At 43.5% G+C, this 19804-nt stretch overlaps 1 protein-coding gene across 1 annotated transcript in view; it reads right to left on the reverse strand.

Moving 5' to 3' along the window:
* Positions 1-15397, reverse strand: part of slc22a17 (solute carrier family 22 member 17) — a 31280-nt gene extending 15883 nt beyond the window's left edge. Inside the window, exons 1-3 of the mRNA XM_061965653.2 lie at positions 15005-15397; positions 13220-13703; positions 6792-6895 (exon numbers count right to left, since the gene is read on the reverse strand). Coding sequence (XP_061821637.1) covers positions 6792-6895; positions 13220-13663 — 548 coding nt within the window. The 5' untranslated portion in view covers positions 13664-13703; positions 15005-15397. The remainder of the gene's footprint in view (positions 1-6791; positions 6896-13219; positions 13704-15004) is intronic.
* Positions 15398-19804: the final 4407 nt, after the last annotated feature.

Below are 19804 nucleotides of genomic sequence, written 5' to 3' on the forward strand. Positions count from 1 at the left end.
AATACAGTAGCATTGTAGGCCTAAATATTCAATAAGAACAAGGCAGAGGTTTAATATTTTGGCCACTGTAACATTACACACAATGCACAAACATAATCAACAATGATACACACATCCAATACATATTTACAAACTTGTTTGTATAGTTTGAGAATCACTGTTCTAATCTGATTTGTTAAAGCCCCACTTAAGAACTTTTGGTTTTGGTTACATTTGGCGGTGTCAGTGGACAAAAACAGTAGTGTTTTGATGAAGGAAGACCACATTTCCCATGAGGACTAGAGCCTATAGCATCAAAATGACACGATAATACCACAATGATCTTTCCACAGTAGGAACCTCGATATTTTACTTAAACTTTATATTTGTTTTTTCTTCATACAATACTTATGAGTTTTTAGCGTGGCTGGTCGTGTCAGTAGGGAACTGCAAACTACCAGCTAGTGCCTATTTATTGCTACCATGCAAATTTCACATTAGCATTAGCATTTTGATTTGAGCATCGAAAGTTACTTCGAAGTCCAGCAGGAGCCGAGCCAGGGCAGCATTAATCGGAAATCCCTCCTCGTCTTTGACATCACGCCAGTGAGTGAAAGCCAGGGCAATGTTGATCCATTTATCCGGGGAGCTTCCCTTTTTCTTATTTTTGTCTCCTCGGGCAAAACTGTTTGTTTCTTTGGTTGTTTTACAGCTTCTGCCATAATAGCAGTAATTGCACGTCTTCTTCTTATTCAAGCGTTCACATCGACTTCCGTCTTTTGAAAAAATGGGGAAAGGGGGAGTGACGTATGCTGTAAAGCAAATCAGGCACTGGCACTCAGTGACAGACCCCCTCAGGCCATGACAGAGGTGTCATTCAAATAGTTGTAAATCGATGTATCATCCCAAAAGTTATGAACATATTTTATGAAAGTTTAAAAGTTATTTAGTATTGCTTTAAAATCATTGTAGTTATTTTATCTATTTTTTGCGGGGGTGGGCAGAGCGCCGAGAAGACAATCAATCTTGACTATTAAGAGCAGGGGTGTCCAAACTTGTTCCACCGAGGGACGCAAACTGAAAGACAAAGGGCAGGGGCCATTTTGATATTTTCTTTATTTTGCTAAAAAAAATTACTAAAAACAGACATTATATACATTTAAAGACAAAAGTTTGCATCAGCTTTATGTTACTATTCATTAATATCAAAATTTCAGCTTTTTCTCATTACATAGTTTCTTTGTGCAAATTTTTTTCCTTACTTCTTTTACTGTTGTTTTTTGTCTGATTTTGTTTTAATTGGACAGGTGAAACTTTGGACACCCCTTATCTAGAGGAAGTTATTGTCTGTGGGTGAACCTGCAGAAGGATCATTACCATTGCCAAAAGGGAGCAGTGAGGGAACAAACTGGTCGAAGCTACACCTCCTGCGTGTGCGCCGTGTCCAATTTCTGGCGAGTCCCACCACGGTCGACCAAAGACATATAAACTAGACGCCTCACCAATTGGCTGAATCATCTTGCGGCAGTCATTTATCAAGACTTCAGCAGCAAACAAAGTTGTAAACAAAGTGGTGGGCCAGACAATTAATATGGCTACTGTGCAGCTAACAGAGTGAGATCTGAGTACGTAAAGGGTCTAGATCAGGGGTCTCAAACTCAATTTACCTGGGTGCCACTGGATGCAGAAACTGGGTGAGGCTGGGCCGCAAGAAAAGATTTCTTAAAAAAAAATCTAACACGCACTTTTTAATGAATTCACCTTCTTTGAATGGCTTTCCCGCCCAAGCAAACATCTCACTCACCGTGTAGCTAGCTTTGACTGCTGCATCGCTCTTTTCGGTTGCTTTCTTGAAGAAATCTTGTTGCCTCAGTAGACTGGTTTAAAATTTACAACCACTCTCTCATCTCCCTGGTATTTTGCATACTCCTCAGCATCTCTAGTTGTATAATGATGTTTCAAATTGTATTCCTTGTGCACCGCAACTTTCTCTGTGCAAATAAGACACGTTGGGGTGCCCCTGTGCTCAACAAAGGAATATTGCATCTCCCACTTTTCCTGGAATTGTATTTGCTCATCACTAACCTTTCTCTTCACTGCAGGCTTTGAAAAAGACATGTTTGGGGTTGTGGAATATATTTGTATTTAGCCGACGCACGGAGAATAATGTTATTTCCGCGATGTGTGTCGTTCCGCTTTTCCTCCCTCCAGCAACACAGCGGTCGGGATAGCGAGCGCAAAAAAGTGACGGCTCCCAGAGTGTTATCCGGCGTCATATAGAAATATAGTTGTGTTCATCGTGTGAGGCAATGCAAATTAAACAATAAAAAAAACAAATAACGGTTTGAATAAGTCCAGGTTATCGGGGACTGTTATTACTGACGGACAGGTGTCGTGGTGTGACTGCAGCCAGGTATGTAAGAAAACCCTCGTCTCCATGGCAACGTTTCTGTCGCTTTCACTCGTTTGCCGCTTTTCCACTAACGCAGGGGTAGGCAACCCAGAACGTTGAAAGAGCCATTTTGGAGCCAAATAACAAAAATCGTCTCTGTCTGGAGTCGGAGGGAGGGCTCGCCATGGAGTTTACAGTTACGGTAGCACAATTAGCCCTGAACGGGCTAACATCACGACTAACGTGTTACACGTCCGATTCGCCCAGCGACTCTCTGCCGGTACTCTGTGTGCTGGGGCCCAGTGCACCACAGTTTTGTATTGTCACTCTCCTTCGGCGGAGTGCTTCGGAAGCTACCGGACCGCTCGTCTCTCCGGCCCGGACTGTTTACAGCGGCACCAGGGGAGGGAGCGATTGAGAGAAACACACAGTGAGAGAGAGCGAGAGAGTGAGCAGGCGGGCGAGCGAGGAAGGGAGGGAGGGAGGAAGAGCGCGTGCGGGTCTAGTGGGAAAGCGGCAAAATGGCAAAACATTTCTCAGCTTGCATCACGCAAGTGACGTCAATGTTCGGCCCTCGAGAGCCATATACCACACCGTGGTTGGTAGATTCCTTCAGCTCCGCACACAACGCTGTCAAGCGCCATTCATATAAAACTCGCGGGCCGCACTAACATTAAACTTTCATGTTAAGGTGGGGGCCGCAAAATAACGTCTCACGGGCCGCAATTGGCCCGCGGGCCGCGTGTCTGAGACCCCTGGTCTAGATCCATCCATCCATCCATCTTCTTCCATTTATCCGAGGTCGGGTCGCGGGGGCAGCAGCCTAAGTAGGGAAGCCCAGACTTCCCTCTCCCCAGCCACTTCGTCCAGCTCCTCCCGGGGGATCCCGAGGCGTTCCCAGGCCAGACGGGAGAGATAGTCTTCCCAACGTGTCCTGGGTCTTCCCTGTGGCCTCCTACCGGTTAAACGTGCCCGAAACACCTCCCGAAGGAGGCGTTCGGGTGGCATCCTGACCAGATGCCCGAACCACCTCATCTGGCTCCTCTCGATGTGGAGGAGCAGCGGCTTTAGTTTGACTCTCTAAGGGAGAGCCCCGCCACCCGGCGGAGGAAACTAATTTCGGCTGCTTGTACCCGTGATCTTGTCCTTTTGGTCATAACCCGAAGCTCATGACCATAGGTGAGGATGGGAACGTAGATCGACCGGTAAATTGAGAGCTTTGCCTTCCGGCTCAGCTCCTTTTCACCACAACGGATCGATACAGCGTCCGCATTACTGAAGACGCCGCACCGATACGCCTGTCGATCTCACGATCCACTCTTCCCTCGCTCGTGAACAAGACTCTGAGATACTTGAACTCCTCCACTTGGGGCAAGATCTCCTCCACCCTTTTCCGAGCGAGAACCATGGACTCGGACTTGGAAGTGCTGATTCCCATCCCAGTCGCTTCACACTCGGCTGCGAACCGATCCAGTGAGAGCTGAAGATCTTGGCCAGATAAAGCCATCAGGACCACATCATCTGCAAAAAGCAGAGACCTAATCCTGCAGCCACCAAACCAGATACCCTCAACTGCACCTTGAAATTCTGTCCATAAAAGTTATGAACAGAATTGGTGACGGGAAACGGGTCCAACTTACTGGCGGCAATGCGGACCAAGCTCTGACACTGATCATACAGGGAGCGGACCGCCACAATCAGACAGTCCGTTACTCCATACTCTCTGAGCACTCCCCACACGGTCGAATGCCTTCTCCAAGTCCACAAAGCACCTGTAGACTAGTTGGGCAAACTTCCATGCACCCTCAAGGACCCTGCCGAGAGTATAGAGCTGGTCCACAGTTCCACGACCAGGACGAAAACCACACTGTTCCTCCTGAATCCGAGGTTCGACTATCCGGCGTAGCCTCCTCTCCAGTACACCTGCTATTCAGGTGTACTGGAGAGGAGGCTACGCCCGATACCGGGAAGGCTGAGGAGTGTGATCCCACGATAGTTGGAACACACCCTCCGGTTTCCCTTAGTAAAGATAGGAACCACCACTCCGGTCTGCTAATCCAGAGGTACCGCACCCGATGTCCACGCGATGTTGCAGAGTCTTGTCAACCAAGACATCCCCACAGCATCCAGAGCCTTAAGGAACTCCGGGCGGATCCCTTGCCACCGAGGAGCTTTTTAACTACCTCGGCAACCTCAGCCCCAGAAATAGGAGAGCCCACCACAGATTCCCCAGGCACTGCTTCCTGATAGGAAGACGTGTTGGTAGGATTGAGGAGGTCTTCGAAGTACTCCCTCTACCGATCCACAACATCCGCAGTCGAGGTCAGCAGAACACCATCCCCACCATACACGGTGTTGACATTGCACTGCTTCCCCTTCCTGAGGCGGCGGATGGTGGTCCAGAATCGCTTCGAACCCGTCCGGAAGTCGTTTTCCATGGCTTCCCCGAACTCCTCCCATGTCCGAGCTTTTGCCTCCGCGACCGCTGAAGCCGCACACCGCTTGGCCTGTCGGTACATGTCTGCTGCCTCTGGAGTCCTATGAGCCAAAAGAACCCGATAGGACTCTTTCTTCAGCTTGACGGCATCCCTCACCGCTGGTGTCCACCAGCGGGTTCTAGGATTACCGCCACGACAGGCACCAACCACCTTGCGGCTACAGCTCCAATTGGCCGCCTCGACAATAGAGGTACGGAACATCGTCCACTCGGACTCAATGGCCAGCGCTTCCCTCGTGACATGTTCAAAGTTCTTCCGGAGGTGGGAATTGAAACTCTCTCTGACAGGAGACTCTGCTAGGCGTTTGGGCCTGCCAGGTCTGTCCGGCATCCTCCCCCACCATCGCAGCCAACTCACCACCAGGTGGTGATCGGTAGAAAGCTCCGCCCCTCTCTTCACCCGAGTGTCCAAAACATGAGACCGCAAATCCGATGACACAACTACAAAGTCGATCATGGAACTGCGGCCTAGGGTGTCCTGGTGCCATATGGACACCCTTATGTTTGAACATGGTGTTCGTTATGGACAATCTGTGACGAGCACAAAAGTCCAATAACAAAACACCACTCGGGTTCAGATCCGGGCGGCCATTCTTTCCAATCACGCCTCTCCAGGTTTCACTGTCGTTTCCAATATGAGCATTGAAGTCCCCCAGTAGAACGAGGGAATCACTCTCAAGTACTCCCTCGAGTGAATCCAAAAAGGGTGGGTACTCTGAGCTGCCGTTCGGCGCGTAAGCGCAAACAACAGTCAGGACCCGTCCCCCCACCCGAAGGCGGGGGGAAGCTACCCTCTCGTCCACTGGGTTTCAACCCAGTGGACGAGAGGGTAGCAGGCTAGGGTAGCAGGCTAGCAGCAACGTGCAGGCTCTGAGCCGGGGGACAACAAGAATTGCCACCCCAGCCCGTCGCCTCTCACTGCTGGCAACGCCAGAGTGGAAGAGAGTCCAGCCCCTCTCGAGAGAACTGGTTCCAGAGCCCTTGCTGTGCGTCGAAGTGAGTCCGACTATATCCAGCCGGAACTTATCCACCTCGCGCACTAGCTCAGGCTCCTTACCCCCCAGAGAGGTGACGTTCCACGTCCCAAGAGCTAGCTTATGTAGCCGAGTATCTGACCGCCAAGTGCCCTGCCTTCGGCTGCCGCCCAGCTCACATTGCACCCGACCTCTATGGCCCCTGCTATGGGTGGTGAGCCCATTGGAGGGGGGACCCACGTTGCCTCTTTCGGCCACCAGGCAAGATATAGGCGATATCTTGCCATTAAAAGAAGATACAAGCAAAAAATGTAACTATGCAATTGAATGTATCCCTATACGTTATCAAAAAAAGGTTTGTCGAGTGATCTCAAGGATTATATGTCGGACGCGTTCCCAAACAACTTTTTTGTGTGTGGCTTGCTCAAGGAAATTGGTGTCAAGACAAATAGATCATGCATCGTTTTTGCTCGAGTAAGGTTGCATTTCATGATTTAACTTCACGTCCATAGTCATTTTTGTTGCCTTGTTGCACGCACAGCTTACTTTATCTAAATATAACTACAGATCTCAACGTTGAGTTGGTGCTAAAAGCTTCATTTATGATTGCTGCTTTTGGTAAAAGCTTAACTATCTTAGGTTTGGATCTTGGAACACCCTCCCAACACACCAAGATTGATGTTGATGATTGACGATTCAACTCCTCCGAGTTGAATCTTCAAATAGTTGACTATTCTAAGACACTCCCGATTTTTAGTGAGTATTCAGACAGCTTTTCAAAAGAGCGACAAGCAACAAATTTTGCATCTTTTTCTTGTCTTCTTGGACACTTTTGGAGACTCATATGGCGCATATTGCTCTTCCAGAGCAGCTCTTTTCAACGAGCAGCGGGTTCTCCAGCAAAATCTTTCAAAGTGCCTACATCTTTATAAAACATGATATTTGTCACCTGTCAGCAGTAAAGCCCAAGCCAAGACATCCGGTCAGTACCCCCAGGATGAAGCACACCTCCTCCACGGGGATCAGCCAGTAGCGAGCACAAACAAGATCCCACTACACACAGAGAGAGGACTGAAGGTCATTCTCAGCATCAATATTAACAGTGCTATTTTCTATCAGTGTGTGTGTCTTCCCTTTGTATTTAGATTACTTGTATTGTTTCTATTACAAAACCCAAAACCAGTGAAGTTGGCACGTTGTGTAATTCGTAAATAAAAACAGTATACAATGATTTGCAAATCCTTTTCAACATATATTCAATTGAATAGACTGCAAAGACAAGATATTTAATGTTCGAACTGAGAAATGTTTTTTTTTTGCAAAAAATCATTAACTTAGAATTTTATGGCAGCAACACATTGCAAAAAAGTTGGCACTGGGGCATTTTTACCACTGTGTTACATGGCCTTTCAACACTCAGTAAACGTTTGGGAACTGAGGAGACCATTTTTTAAAGCTTTTCATGTGGAATTCTTTCCCATTCTTGCTTGATGTACAGCTTAAGTTGTTCAACAGTCCGGGGTCTCCGTTGTGGTGGTTTAGGCTTCATATTGGGCCACACATTTTCAATGGGAGACAGGTCTGGACTACAGACAAGCACTCTTTAGCCAAGCTGTTGTAACACATAGCTTGGCATTTTCTTGCTGAAAAAAGATGTAGCGACGAACTGTACTTACTGACAGTGGTTTTCTAAAGTGTTCCTGAGCCCATGTGGTGATATCCTTTACACACTGAGTGTCGCTTTTTAGATGCAGTACCGCCTGAGGAATCGAAGGTCCGTAATATCATCGCTTACATGCAGTGATTTCTCCAGATTCTCTGAACTTTTTGATGATATTACGGAACGTAGATTGTGAAGTCCCTAAATTCCTTGCAATTGCTCGTTGAGAAATGTTGTTCTTAAACTGTTCAACAATTTGCTCACGCATTTGTTGACAAAGTGGTGACCCTTTCCCCATCCTTGTTTGTGAATGACTGAGCATTTCATGGAAGCTGCTTTTATATCCAATCATGGCACCCACAAGTTCCCAATTAGCCTGTTCACCTGTGGGATGTTGCAAATAAGTGTTTGATGAGCATTCCTCAATTTTTCCAGTCTTTTTTGTCACTTGTGCCAGCTTTTTTGAAACATGTTGCAGGCATCAAATTCCAAATGAGCTAATATTTGCAAAAAAATAAAAGTTTTCCAGTTCAAACGTTAAGTATCTTGTCTTTGCAGTCTATTCAATTGAATATAGGTTGAAAAGGATTTGCAAATCATTGCATTCTGTTATTTACGATTCACACAACGTGCCAAATTCACTGGTTTTGGGTTTTGTATTAAAAGCAGTAATTTCATAAGATACATAACATAACTATCATGAGCTAATGTAACGAAATTTCGTTCTTATCTGTACTGTAAAGTTCAAATTTGAATGACAATAAAAAGGAAGTCTAAGTCTAAGTCTATAACAGTGTTATATGTTGTATGTTAAAATGATTTGACTGAAAACATTACAAATTACTGCAGTCGCACGAAAAGCCACCTGCCTGCTATTTATTTTTTGTACCAACAAAACATCTCCTCTGAGATGCAACTTGTGTGTACAATGTTTTTTCATGAACACCTGAGCCGCTAACTTTGCTGACCGCTGAGAGCCAAAATGATTTCGATGACCTAAGGAGAAAGTGTGAGGGAGAGTGTGTGAGAGAGAGAGAGAGAGAGAGTGAGAGAGAGAGAGAGAGAGAGAGAGAGAGAGAGAGAGAGAGAGAGAGAGAGAGAGAGAGAGAGAGAGAGAGAGAGAGAGAGAGAGAGAGAGAGAGAGAGAGAGAGAGAGAGAGAGAGAGAGAGAGAGAGAGAGAGAGAGAGCAGAGCCATCTCACGGCCACAAAAGCTTTGCCTAATTGGAACTGGAGTGCAGAAACATGAAAGCTTGTCACAAACTATCCGTCATCCTCTGGACACTGGTGTCTGCAAAGGCAAAAGCAGCATAGCAGGTGGTGGCGTTCATATGGGTGGAGACGGGTTGGAAAATGCACACAAACAAGTTTCAAGACTCACCAGACTGGTTTTGTGAATGAGGCTCAGGCACTGTCCACTCTTAAAGGGGCCAGTGGACAGCGCTTAAGGGGCTTAAAGGGGAACTGCACTTTTTTTGGAATGTTTCTTATCATTCACAATCATTATGAGAGACAAGAACACACATGTCTTTTTTTAGGATTTTAAAGATGATTAAAAAAACGTGTGAATGTGAGTGTCAATGTTGTCTGTCTATCTGTGTTGGCCCTGTCCAGGGTGTACCCTGCCTTCTGCACGAATGCAGCTGAGATAGGCTCCAGCACACCCCGCGACCCCGAAAGGGAAACGCGGTAGAAAATGGATGGATGGATGGCTTGCAAGATGCGGCTAATGTAAGTCACCGTTGTAGCCTTCAAAGCCCTCTAAAACAACTTCAAAACCCTCCATCAACATTTTATATACACTCTGCAAATCTGTATATAATGTAGTAAATGACAATATGTAATATGTACAATATTTACCGTATTTTGGTAATGTTATGCACAGCCGGAACTAATTCTTCGCCGCATTTATTTCCGTTTCCTGCAACAAATTTGTTCCTACTCCCGGAATCAAACGCGAGTGTGTTTTCTATTCATGGTAGACATGGTAATAGACAACAAACATGAATATTTTTGGACAAATGAGGATTCATAACCATATCTTATTGAAACTGAATAAACGGAAGATAAACTGCTGCTTATACAAGCGAGCATGAAGAAGAGTTGAAACGACGCAGACAGTAGCCGAGAGAATGCGACATGGTCACACGGCAAATCTGGAACTTTAAGCCAAGCTATGCCAAATTAATGGATTGCTTACCCAAATCAACTGGACCAAATGGATTATCCATCGAGTAAGTCACTATTCTATTGATCATGATACATGCAGCACATCACCGTATACTACAGTGCATACGCTGCCGTGTGGCTGTGTACAAACAAAACATGAAATGTGGGCTAGTACCTTACAGTCACTGTAATGATTGATCATGGTTTTTGTCAGTGCAAATTGTTGTTCTATCGCAGTGTTGTGCATTACAAAATCAAACGCGTTTTGTGTTGATGTAGCTAGCTTATCTCTTTCCGTAATACCGTACGCCGATGTGTTAGTATGCTAGAAAAATAGTTCACTGAGAAACTATTTTTCTTAGTCTTACAATAACAATGTTTGCAGGTTATGGAATCAAGTATTGTTGACGGTTTTGAATGCATTTTTAAAGTGGTTTAGTGATTTAGAGAATGGATTGCTCCCATTAACTGTATTGCTAGCCACCAAGGACGAGACGATTTTTATGTTAGAATGCGTAAAAAAACAAAACTTTTGTCTTTGTGTCTCTCATAAGGATTGTGAACGATAGGCAAAATTTCCCAAAAAAAGTGCAGTTCTCCTTTAAAACCTGCTTGAGTTATCTTTCTAACTCTTTCGATTGTTAAATTGCACAAGCTTGATTTTGCTTTTTACACCTTTCCTTCTTTCTTTTTATCCGTCACTATTGGGAATATGCCAAAAACACCCATCTGTATCAGACGATTTTTGTGAAGAGGTACGTTATTGCCATTGTCGATTACTGCTGATCTCAATGGCCAATCCCCTCTGGCTGACACTGTATTTCTTTTTAGTCACTCAGCTGACAAGCGGCTAGCAGCTAATTATGTGTTTCTATACACAGTTTAGAGTGGTTTCCCTAAACTAATAATAATCACCTCTATTAAAGAAAATAAACTTAATTTTTAGTATCTTAAGTATCCTTATCCAGTGATAAGGGGGACCTGATCACTGCAGGACAAGCCAAGAGCAAGCCAGGAGCAGGCATGTTAATAGCTAACATCAGGAAATAAATTAGGAAAGTTTAACAAGTGTAGATAAAACCATGTTACAGCAGAAAGTAAGCAGTTCTCACATGAATTTAACAAGTAAATGTATAAGAGTTAAAGACAGGATAAGATAACAAAAACTGTTGGTGTGTCACCAACAGTACACAACATGAAAGAAGAGGGCAGATCAATAATTGGATTGAATTGGTGGTGGTACTACCTTGGTATCGATACCAACCAAGGTAGTATCAGAATATGATCAGTGTATAATCAATACTACAGTAAGTAGGTTGTTTTTTTATTTTCTCATGTTAATTTTTTTTTAAATTTTTGTTCAAGTTTACAAACCCAGGAAAAAAATAATTGTGGCACAAGAGGACTTTGAGGGTAAAAAACAAAGGATTAAAAGAGTAGTAGTAATTTTTGTTTAGTTATTGTCTACTATTGACTTTGTTTTGATCAAAGTAATAAAATAAATTAAGTAAATAGTTTAAATATTGTGTTGATATTGTTAAACTGTCAAAGCATTGAAGAATTTACAGATAACACGTGTGATCGGTATCGGTATTGGTATCGCCTGATCTCACTTATGGTTGATCAAAATCGGCAGGATAAAACCCTGATCGGAACATCCCAAGTTGCTTCACATTCTCTATTTTTTTCTCTTCAATTGGAAAATTGTAAGATATATGAAGGACAAGTCAAGAGCAAGTGAACAAATGTGTAGAAGTAAAAAGTTATGGTCTGCCGGAACTATCAGTAGCAGACATGGACAAAAATTAAATAAACTCTGCTTCTTCCTACTCCTGTTCGGACATGTTGAATTGTGCAAATCTAAATTTGTAAAAAAAAAAAAAAGGAAATTAAAATGAATGAAACAACTGAGTTCTACACTTCTGGAGAGACTCAAGATTTTGGCCAGGGTGTCATGATCCGTTGCCCGGGTCATGGCTTGATTTATGTTTCGTGGCTTTTTTCCTATGTTCGTCAGTTTCCGTGCTCTACCCTCTTTCCTTTCGTTTACTTTTGGTTTCCATCCATCCATCCATTTTCTACCGATTGTCCCTTTTGGGGTCGCGGGTGGTGCTGGAGCCTATTTCAGCTGCATTCGGGCAGAAGGCGGTGTACACCCTGGACAAGTCGCCATGGACACTAATTTTCCACACCTGCCCTTGTTTAGTAATTAGTGTTCCCACCAGCTGTTTTGGTTAATCACTCCCCTTTACATTTTTCAGTCACCAGGCACAAGTCGCTGGGTCAATGCTCGGTCTTCGCGACTACGTTGGTTGTTGTTTTCACCACGCTAGTGTATTTTTCCTGTTCGCACCTGGCGATTATCTGTTTTTTTTGCTCCACATTTGACTAGTGTCTGAGTTTTTGTATTTGTTGTCCTGCCGCTTTCATGCTTGTCCTTCTGCTTCCGAGAGAACACAAACATCGGAGCAATGTGTCCAGAACGTAACACAGCCAAGGTCCTAACCGCTTCCCGTTGAGCAAAGCAATGCAATACTGCAATGCAGCCCCTTTAGGAATCTGAAGCGCAAAATGCCAGCGCCCGTAAAAACCCAGACATTTTCCCACCTTTTTGCCACGTTAGCATCGGCCCAAACGGCATATTTTCTCCTTTTTGAAGGCGGTATCAGAGCAGTAACAGAGGCAGGAAGAGAATGTTGAAAAGGCGGGAACAACGTGGAACATTTGACTCTTTGTTGCATTAAAGCTATTGTCACTGTCTAACAAGCATTTTAAATAGGGATGTCCCGACCAACATTGTTGTCCTCCGATCTAGATCCGATCCCGATCCGATACTTTAACAATAATTATAGAACTGAAAATGTTTGAGAGCAAGTAACTAACACACTAAAACAACTAACACATTTAATAAAGCGTACCTTATTACATTTCGAATTTGCAAGTCCATCCATTTTCTACCGCTTGTCCCTTTTGGGGTCGCGGGGGGTGCTGGAGCCTATCTCAGCTGCATTCGGGCGTAAGGCGGGGTATATCCTGTACAAGTCGCCACCTCATCACAGGGCCAACACAAATACGTTTGTAGACAGACAACATTCACACTCACATTCACACACTAGGGCCAATTTTTAGTGTTGCCAATCATGTTTGCATGTTTTTGGCAGTGGGAGGAAGCCGGAGTACCCGGAGGGAACCCACGCAGTCACGGGGAGAACATGCAAACTCCACAAATAAAGATCCCGAGCCCGGGATTGAACTCAGGACTACTCAGAACCTTTGTACTGTGAGGCACATGCACTAACCCCTGTCCGCCGTGCTGCTTCGAATTTGCAAGCATTGTTGTAAATCAGACGATGTATTTGTAGTATTGAGTGCAGCTGTGCACCCTCCCCCCTGTCTCCATAACATGGAGACAAGATGGAAGCAGAGAAAGGGATGTTGGGTTTAACCTCACTGAATGATGAAATAGTGATGTGTAGGTCACACATCCAATATCTTGATTGGATTACCACAAGAAAATTACCACAATAAGAGAGCAATCTGGATCTTTACCTCCGTCACAATGTTGTTCCTCAGCCCTTCCGTGATGTTGTAGTCCCATCCAGTCTGGCAGTCCACAACATCTAACTGGCTCCCGTTGGCGTACTGTTTACACTGGGACAGACCCCCGCCATCACCAGGCCAGTGCAGGGAGGTGTTCATCACCTCGAGGGACGGCGCCGGATCCGGCAGGCGGCAGTGGTGCGGAGAAGAGAGCGTGATGAGAGGGTCAGAAGACAGCAGAAAAGCCAGGAAGAGATTGGGCAGGATGGACAGAGCAATCAGGACCCTCTGTTTCCTCCTGCCCAGAGCCAGAACCATTACCTCCCCCGTGGGAGGCAGCGAGGGCGGGGCTGGTAGGGACAAGGAGGACGGCACTGGAGAGGCAGGGAGCGACGGAGGAGGAGCAGGGCATGGGGAGGGGGACACCAGAGGGGGAGAGTCTGGCGATGTCATGATGGTGGTTGACAGTAGCGAGGTAGCAGTGCTCTAAAATCTATGGAGGAAAAAAATATTGCAGATTGTAGATATAAATATCAGCCTTAGAGTTCACATATGACTCAATTGAATATAATTAATGGACTTCATTATTTAGAATAACCATTAAAAAACACCACTGACATGTTTCCATTATTCCTGGAAATAACCCTGTCAGGTGTTTATTTTTTGTTGTGGCCGAATTTAAGCCAGTATTTTTTCCTCAGAAAAAAAGTCTGAAAAGACATATTATCTCATAATTGAGGTGTTGAGCTGGGTAATGGAGATAGATACTGGTTCAACCACACAATATTCTCAAGCAAATTTAGAGCTTATCATCCTGTGTATACACATTTTTAATTCACAGATATTGAAAACATGATTTTAGAAAGTAATTTGAGTTGTCCTTCATTTATTCTTGTTTTTTATTCTATTTACGCTTCATTGTCATTGCAAATAAATACAACATTTTTATTTAAAGCACAGAAGGGACCCATAAGAAGTATACAAAATCAATAAATACTAAGAAAAGAAAATATCTTACATTCAAACTTCACATCCAAACTACACACACGCATGCAAGCAAATAGTGCATATGCAAATATGCAGCAATCATAAAATAAGGCCACTTCGATATTTGAAATAAATACATTTAAAATGTAAACAGCATTTTTTATGTTTAGGTGAAATAAGTTTAGAAATATTGAATTGTGATATTGAGACTGACAGATTCCCTGTCTCTAAATTAATACTCTTACATTTTAAAATTGCACATTGCACTCAATATCAAATAAAAAAAATTACATTAAAATAATTCCACCTGTGCAATCCAACTGCAGGGCTACTATCAGAAACACTTCTTAGGATTTATCAGTACGTTTATTACTGCTGTATTAGATGAGGTAGCGACTTGTCCAGGGTGTACCCCGCCTTCCGCTCATGTGCAGCTGAGATAGGCTCCAGCAACTGCAACAAGCAGTAGAAAATAGATGGATTGATAGATTGTGCAGCAGGCAAGGTGAAAATAAAACTGAAAACGCAGTTCGGACACTCTAAAGTCCATATAAACATGGATGCATGTTAATAATGACATGTGGACGTCTTTTGGCTGAAGCCAGTGTGTTTCCCTGCACAAGTCTTGAAAAGAGGAATTCCACCGGGTTACATAAGAGCTTTTTTACACGAAGGGGGTGAAAACGTGGACGGAATGAAAGTAGCAGGAAGCAGAATATGTAAAAAATAAAATAATAATAATGCATTTTAAAAAAGCAGTTACAGCCCATCAGCCATAAACACACACTGTCAGCACTTCTTTCTTACCTCCTATGCTCTTATTTATGTGCTGCGTTGTCTCTCCCAAACATTGCGGAGAAGCTCCTCGGAGTTTTGCGTCGTAGTCCGGCAGGAAACGCCATTACTGTGTTGTAAAAACAACAATACCAGGATGTTATACTTGTGTAGTAACTAGCTAACACTGGCAGCAGCTGTAATGGTGATGATGATGAAGAAGCTCGACGGGCTGGACACTCCTTCTCACTGTTTTATTATTATTATTGTTGTTGTTTTAATTATTCCAAGAGTCGAAATGTGAGCGAGAGGCGTGAGATTAAAAAAAAGTGTCGTCATCCAGCCGGTGGCGGACAAAGAGCGTCTGGAAAACTGCAGAGCTGTGTTTTGTGAGCCTCCGCCGGTGTTGTGCCGGAAAACGCACCCCTGCCATAATATGCACCCCCTGACGCGGGAGCGCGCTTACGTCACTCGGTTGCGTCACTCGTCTCGAAAAGTATATCTAACTCGGCTGTTGACTGAAATCGCCTCTTTTAAATCGCCTCTTTCGGCATAAAAAAGTACATAAAGTGAAATAATCCAAGTTTTCTTTACTTGTGCTTTACTTGTGAATGAATTAAAAATTGTGAGCCTTTAATGATTTCGCCGTCATTCAAGTGGCTGAAATCGCCTCTTTCGGCATAATAAAGTACATAAAGTGAAATTATCCTTATTTGTGGATGGATTCCAAATTGTGAGTGTTAAGATTGTATATATCTGCGCTATTGCTCTGTGTATCTTTGTTATAAAGGTTGGGTGTTGAAGCGCATGTTCACCACTTGGGGGCGCTCTACTACTGTGTTGTATGTTACGAAGAAGAAGAAAATAAAGTTTCCTCGTGACAAGAGAACGTTGATGAACAGACTCGACGAAAGTGTCGTTTATGTACACGCAGAAAAGAACTCCAAATAAGCTCAAACACCTTAACAGGTTATGGGCCCAGGATCCCCAGAGATTCCAGCCAACTCAAGCAAACAAGGCCAGGTAGCGTTGAAAAGAGGCGATTTCAGCCAACAGCCGAGTTAGATATACTTTTCGAGACGAGTGACGCAATCGAGTGACGTAAGCGCGCTCCCGCGTCAGGGGGTGCATATTATGGCACGCAATCGAGTGACGTAAGCGCGCTCCCGCGTCAGAGGGTGCATATTATGGCAGGGGTGCGTTTTCCGGCACAACACACCACTTCGACTAATGTCGGCTACACTCGGCCACGATGCCGATGACGTGCCCTGTCTCGCTGCTGCCAAATATCGTCTATTATAAAATGTGTTAAGCAAAGAGTGATTTACAGTTTTGGGTGATTTAAACTAAGGAAGTGTTCTTTTTTTATTCATTTGAATCTAATCATGGATTATTTGAAAAATTTGAATATTTTTTTAGCACCTACTCAATAGTTTTCTAATATATTTAAACAATTGCAGTCGCCTCTCAGTCATCATTGCTAATTGGTTAATTGGAATATCCTTGAAGTAGGAATCCTTAATTATAAATCAAATGTTTTGATAGCTGCACCGTAAAAAAAACTCCTTTCTACCGATATTATAATATTTCCAGAAGCTGAGCCAATCAGTGCCCACGATACTGAACCGCAAGCTTTGATTGGTTTGGTCTCCTTCAGTGGCCAATACTTCTGTAGAATTTATATTTTTAGTTCATTTCGGGGCAGCACGGTGGAACAGGGCATGTGCCTCACAATACGAAGGTATGCAGCTTCTATTCGGGCGGCAGGCGGGGTACACCCTGGACAAGTCGCCACCTCATCGCAGGGCCAACACAGATAGACAGACAACATTCACACTCACATTCACGCACTAGGGCCAATTTAGTGTTGACAATCAATGATTGATTGGCAACACTATCTGTCTATCTGTGTTGGCCCTGCGATGAGGTGGCGACTTGTCCGCCCAAATGCAGCTGAGATAGGCTCCAGCACCCCCTGCGACCCCGAAAGGGACAAAGCGGTAGAAATGGATGGATGGAATCAATCTATCCCCAGGTGCATGTCTTTGGAGGTGGGAGGAAGCCGGAGTACCCAGAGGTAACCAACTAACACAGTCACGGGGAGAACATGCAAACCCAGGACATTTTGTATTTTTGTATTGTGAGCACATGCACTAACCCCTGTTTCACCGTGCTGCCCTATTTTTGGACATGTTAAAAACAAAACTAAATAAATAATAATAAAAAGAATCATGATAACAATACCGTAAAGTACAGATACAGTATATAAACAAATACTAAAACATGGTTTTCATAATTAAAAAAAGAGTGGGAAGAAATTACACATACTTACTCCTTATTCCTAAATTACCTATCGAGCGTTCTGTCATTATCATCTGTACGAAGATTAATATGCTTGTCCCTATTTAAATATATTATTGCTAAACTTTGTCTCATACTATTTTTTGGCACAAACATGTACACATCTATATAGTCACACACATAAAACGTTGATAACATTAAAACCAAAGCTTTTCCCTTTATTTATCTACATATATATATATATATATACCTTGGGTCAGGAGAAAACACACAGAAGCTATTTCATCCCTACAGGTCTGTTTCACAGGTTTCCCTGCTCTTCAAGGGAGTTTTTCTCATGAACATATAACTACATCCCTACAGACCTGTCGGGATGAATTAGCCTCTGTGTGTTTTTTCCTGATCTAAGGAATATTAATATATAATATATTATATACAAACGTTTGGGACAAGTCAGGGGATATTTGGACAATGTGCACAAACCAGCACAAACGTTGCACAAATGTCGCACAAATGTTTGGGACAGGTTTTGAGAGATTTGGACAGGGTGGGGGCCTGCATATGAATAATAAAATGTTAATGTGGGGGGCGTCGTATGAATAATATAATGTTAATAACATCCATACATCCATTTCCTACCGCTTGTACCTTTCGAGGTTGCGGGGGGGTGCTGGAGCCTATCTCAGCTGCATTCGGGCAGAAGGCGGGGTACACGCTGGACAAGTCGCCACCTCATCGCAGGGCCAACACTCACATTCACACACTAAGGCCAATTTAGTGTTGCCAATCAACTTATCCCCAGGTGCATGTCTTTGGAGGTGGGAGGACCCGGAGGAAACCGACGCAGTCACGCAGGTAAGAGCCCGGGGATCGAACCCAGGACTTTCGTATTGTGAGGCACATCCACTAACATTAAAACCATAATAGTTCAAATGTTTTTTTCACAGCACAACCGTTTGGGACCAGTTTTGAGAGATTTGGACAAGGTGAAAGGTTGCATATCAATAATAAAACATTAATGTTGGGAGGCTGTGAATGAAACATTAAAACCATAATACCAGTAGTAAAAACATTATCATTTTATTTGTTATTTTTTGAAAGCACAGACATATATAGCACAAACGTTTTGGGCAAGTTTGGAGAGATTTGGACAAGGCTGCATATGACTAATAAAGCGTTAATAACATTAAAACCATAATAGTCAAAATTTACATATATTTTTTTTGTTAACAGCACAAAACCAGCACAAACGTAGCACACATTTCTAAGACAAGTTTGGAGAGATTTTGATGAGTTGTGGGGTCAGAATGACATCACGAGTCAGAAAATTTATTTTAGAAAAACTTAAAAACCTAAGGACACAATTAAAGAAAATTCACAGCACGAACCAGCACAAAGGTAGCACAAATGACAGTGTTATTTTAATATTTATATATAAGGGTGGCCAGCTTCAAAAAAAGGTTCACCTACATTTGTTTGCCACACGGGGGTGCCAATAGTATGTATGTATGACTGTTCACTCTCTTGCAGATTAAAATAGAGTGAGAATTGTTAGGTTTCTATATTATATAACCCCATGTACAGAATAATACTACATGTTTTTTCAAGTAAATTAATTGAGACTGGTGACCAATAAAACCAAATGATAAAACCACACAGTTATTGTATGTGTCACGATCGACCTTCGCCGAAGTAGAACTCCAAAGCAGAAAAGAAAGAATAAAAATAATAACAAAAAGCGCACTCAAAAACGGGTGTGGAGAGGAACAAGTGAACACTTCACGGCAGTGCCAGGACAGAGCCACAGAAACGAGGAGCGTGAGTGAAGCCACAGCAGAGAAGATGAACACGACTGGAAGGGTGAAGCATCACAAATCAACTGGTGCCAAGTGAATCGGCTGAAGAGCTTAAGTAGTCAGGTAGGAAATGGATATCAGGTGTGCGCAAAAGTGGCTCTGCCCCGTAGCCCGAAAACCAGGCACTGCAACAAAAAGCAGACAGGCAGCAGTAGTGCTGCCACAGCATGGCAATGTGCATCAATAATTAATGGCAACACAATCCTTAGATCAGGTGGTACGCAGGCTCCATCTTGTGGTACGCCAAATAATCATTTGATTAAAGTGCAGTGTTTTATTTTCCTATAATCAAATACAGTGTTACTGTTCAAACTGTGTGAAATGTACAGTGGCCAAAAAAATAAATATTCTTGTTAAATAAAACCTCTGCCTATATTTAAGGCTTACTATGCTACTGTATTTTAATGTTGCTTATTATGGAGCTTATTGGAGAACCCTAAAAAAATAATGATATGAAAATAGTGGTGAGGCTAACAGTAACCGTGCAATTATGCATAAATAAGGCTTGCACAAATAGTTTGTGTGTTTGATGACAACCCTTCTGTCGGGGAAAATGTGTGTATGCTTGTAGAGCCGCTTGGTGGTTGCAGTGGGGTTCATATGGTCTGCTAGTTGTTGGGTAATTTGGTGGGTATGAGAAGAAATACACTCTTTCCTCACTCTGTGGAGATGTTGC

The sequence above is a fragment of the Nerophis lumbriciformis genome, linkage group LG07 (assembly GCF_033978685.3).
Source record: "Nerophis lumbriciformis linkage group LG07, RoL_Nlum_v2.1, whole genome shotgun sequence".
NCBI lineage: Eukaryota > Metazoa > Chordata > Actinopteri > Syngnathiformes > Syngnathidae > Nerophis > Nerophis lumbriciformis.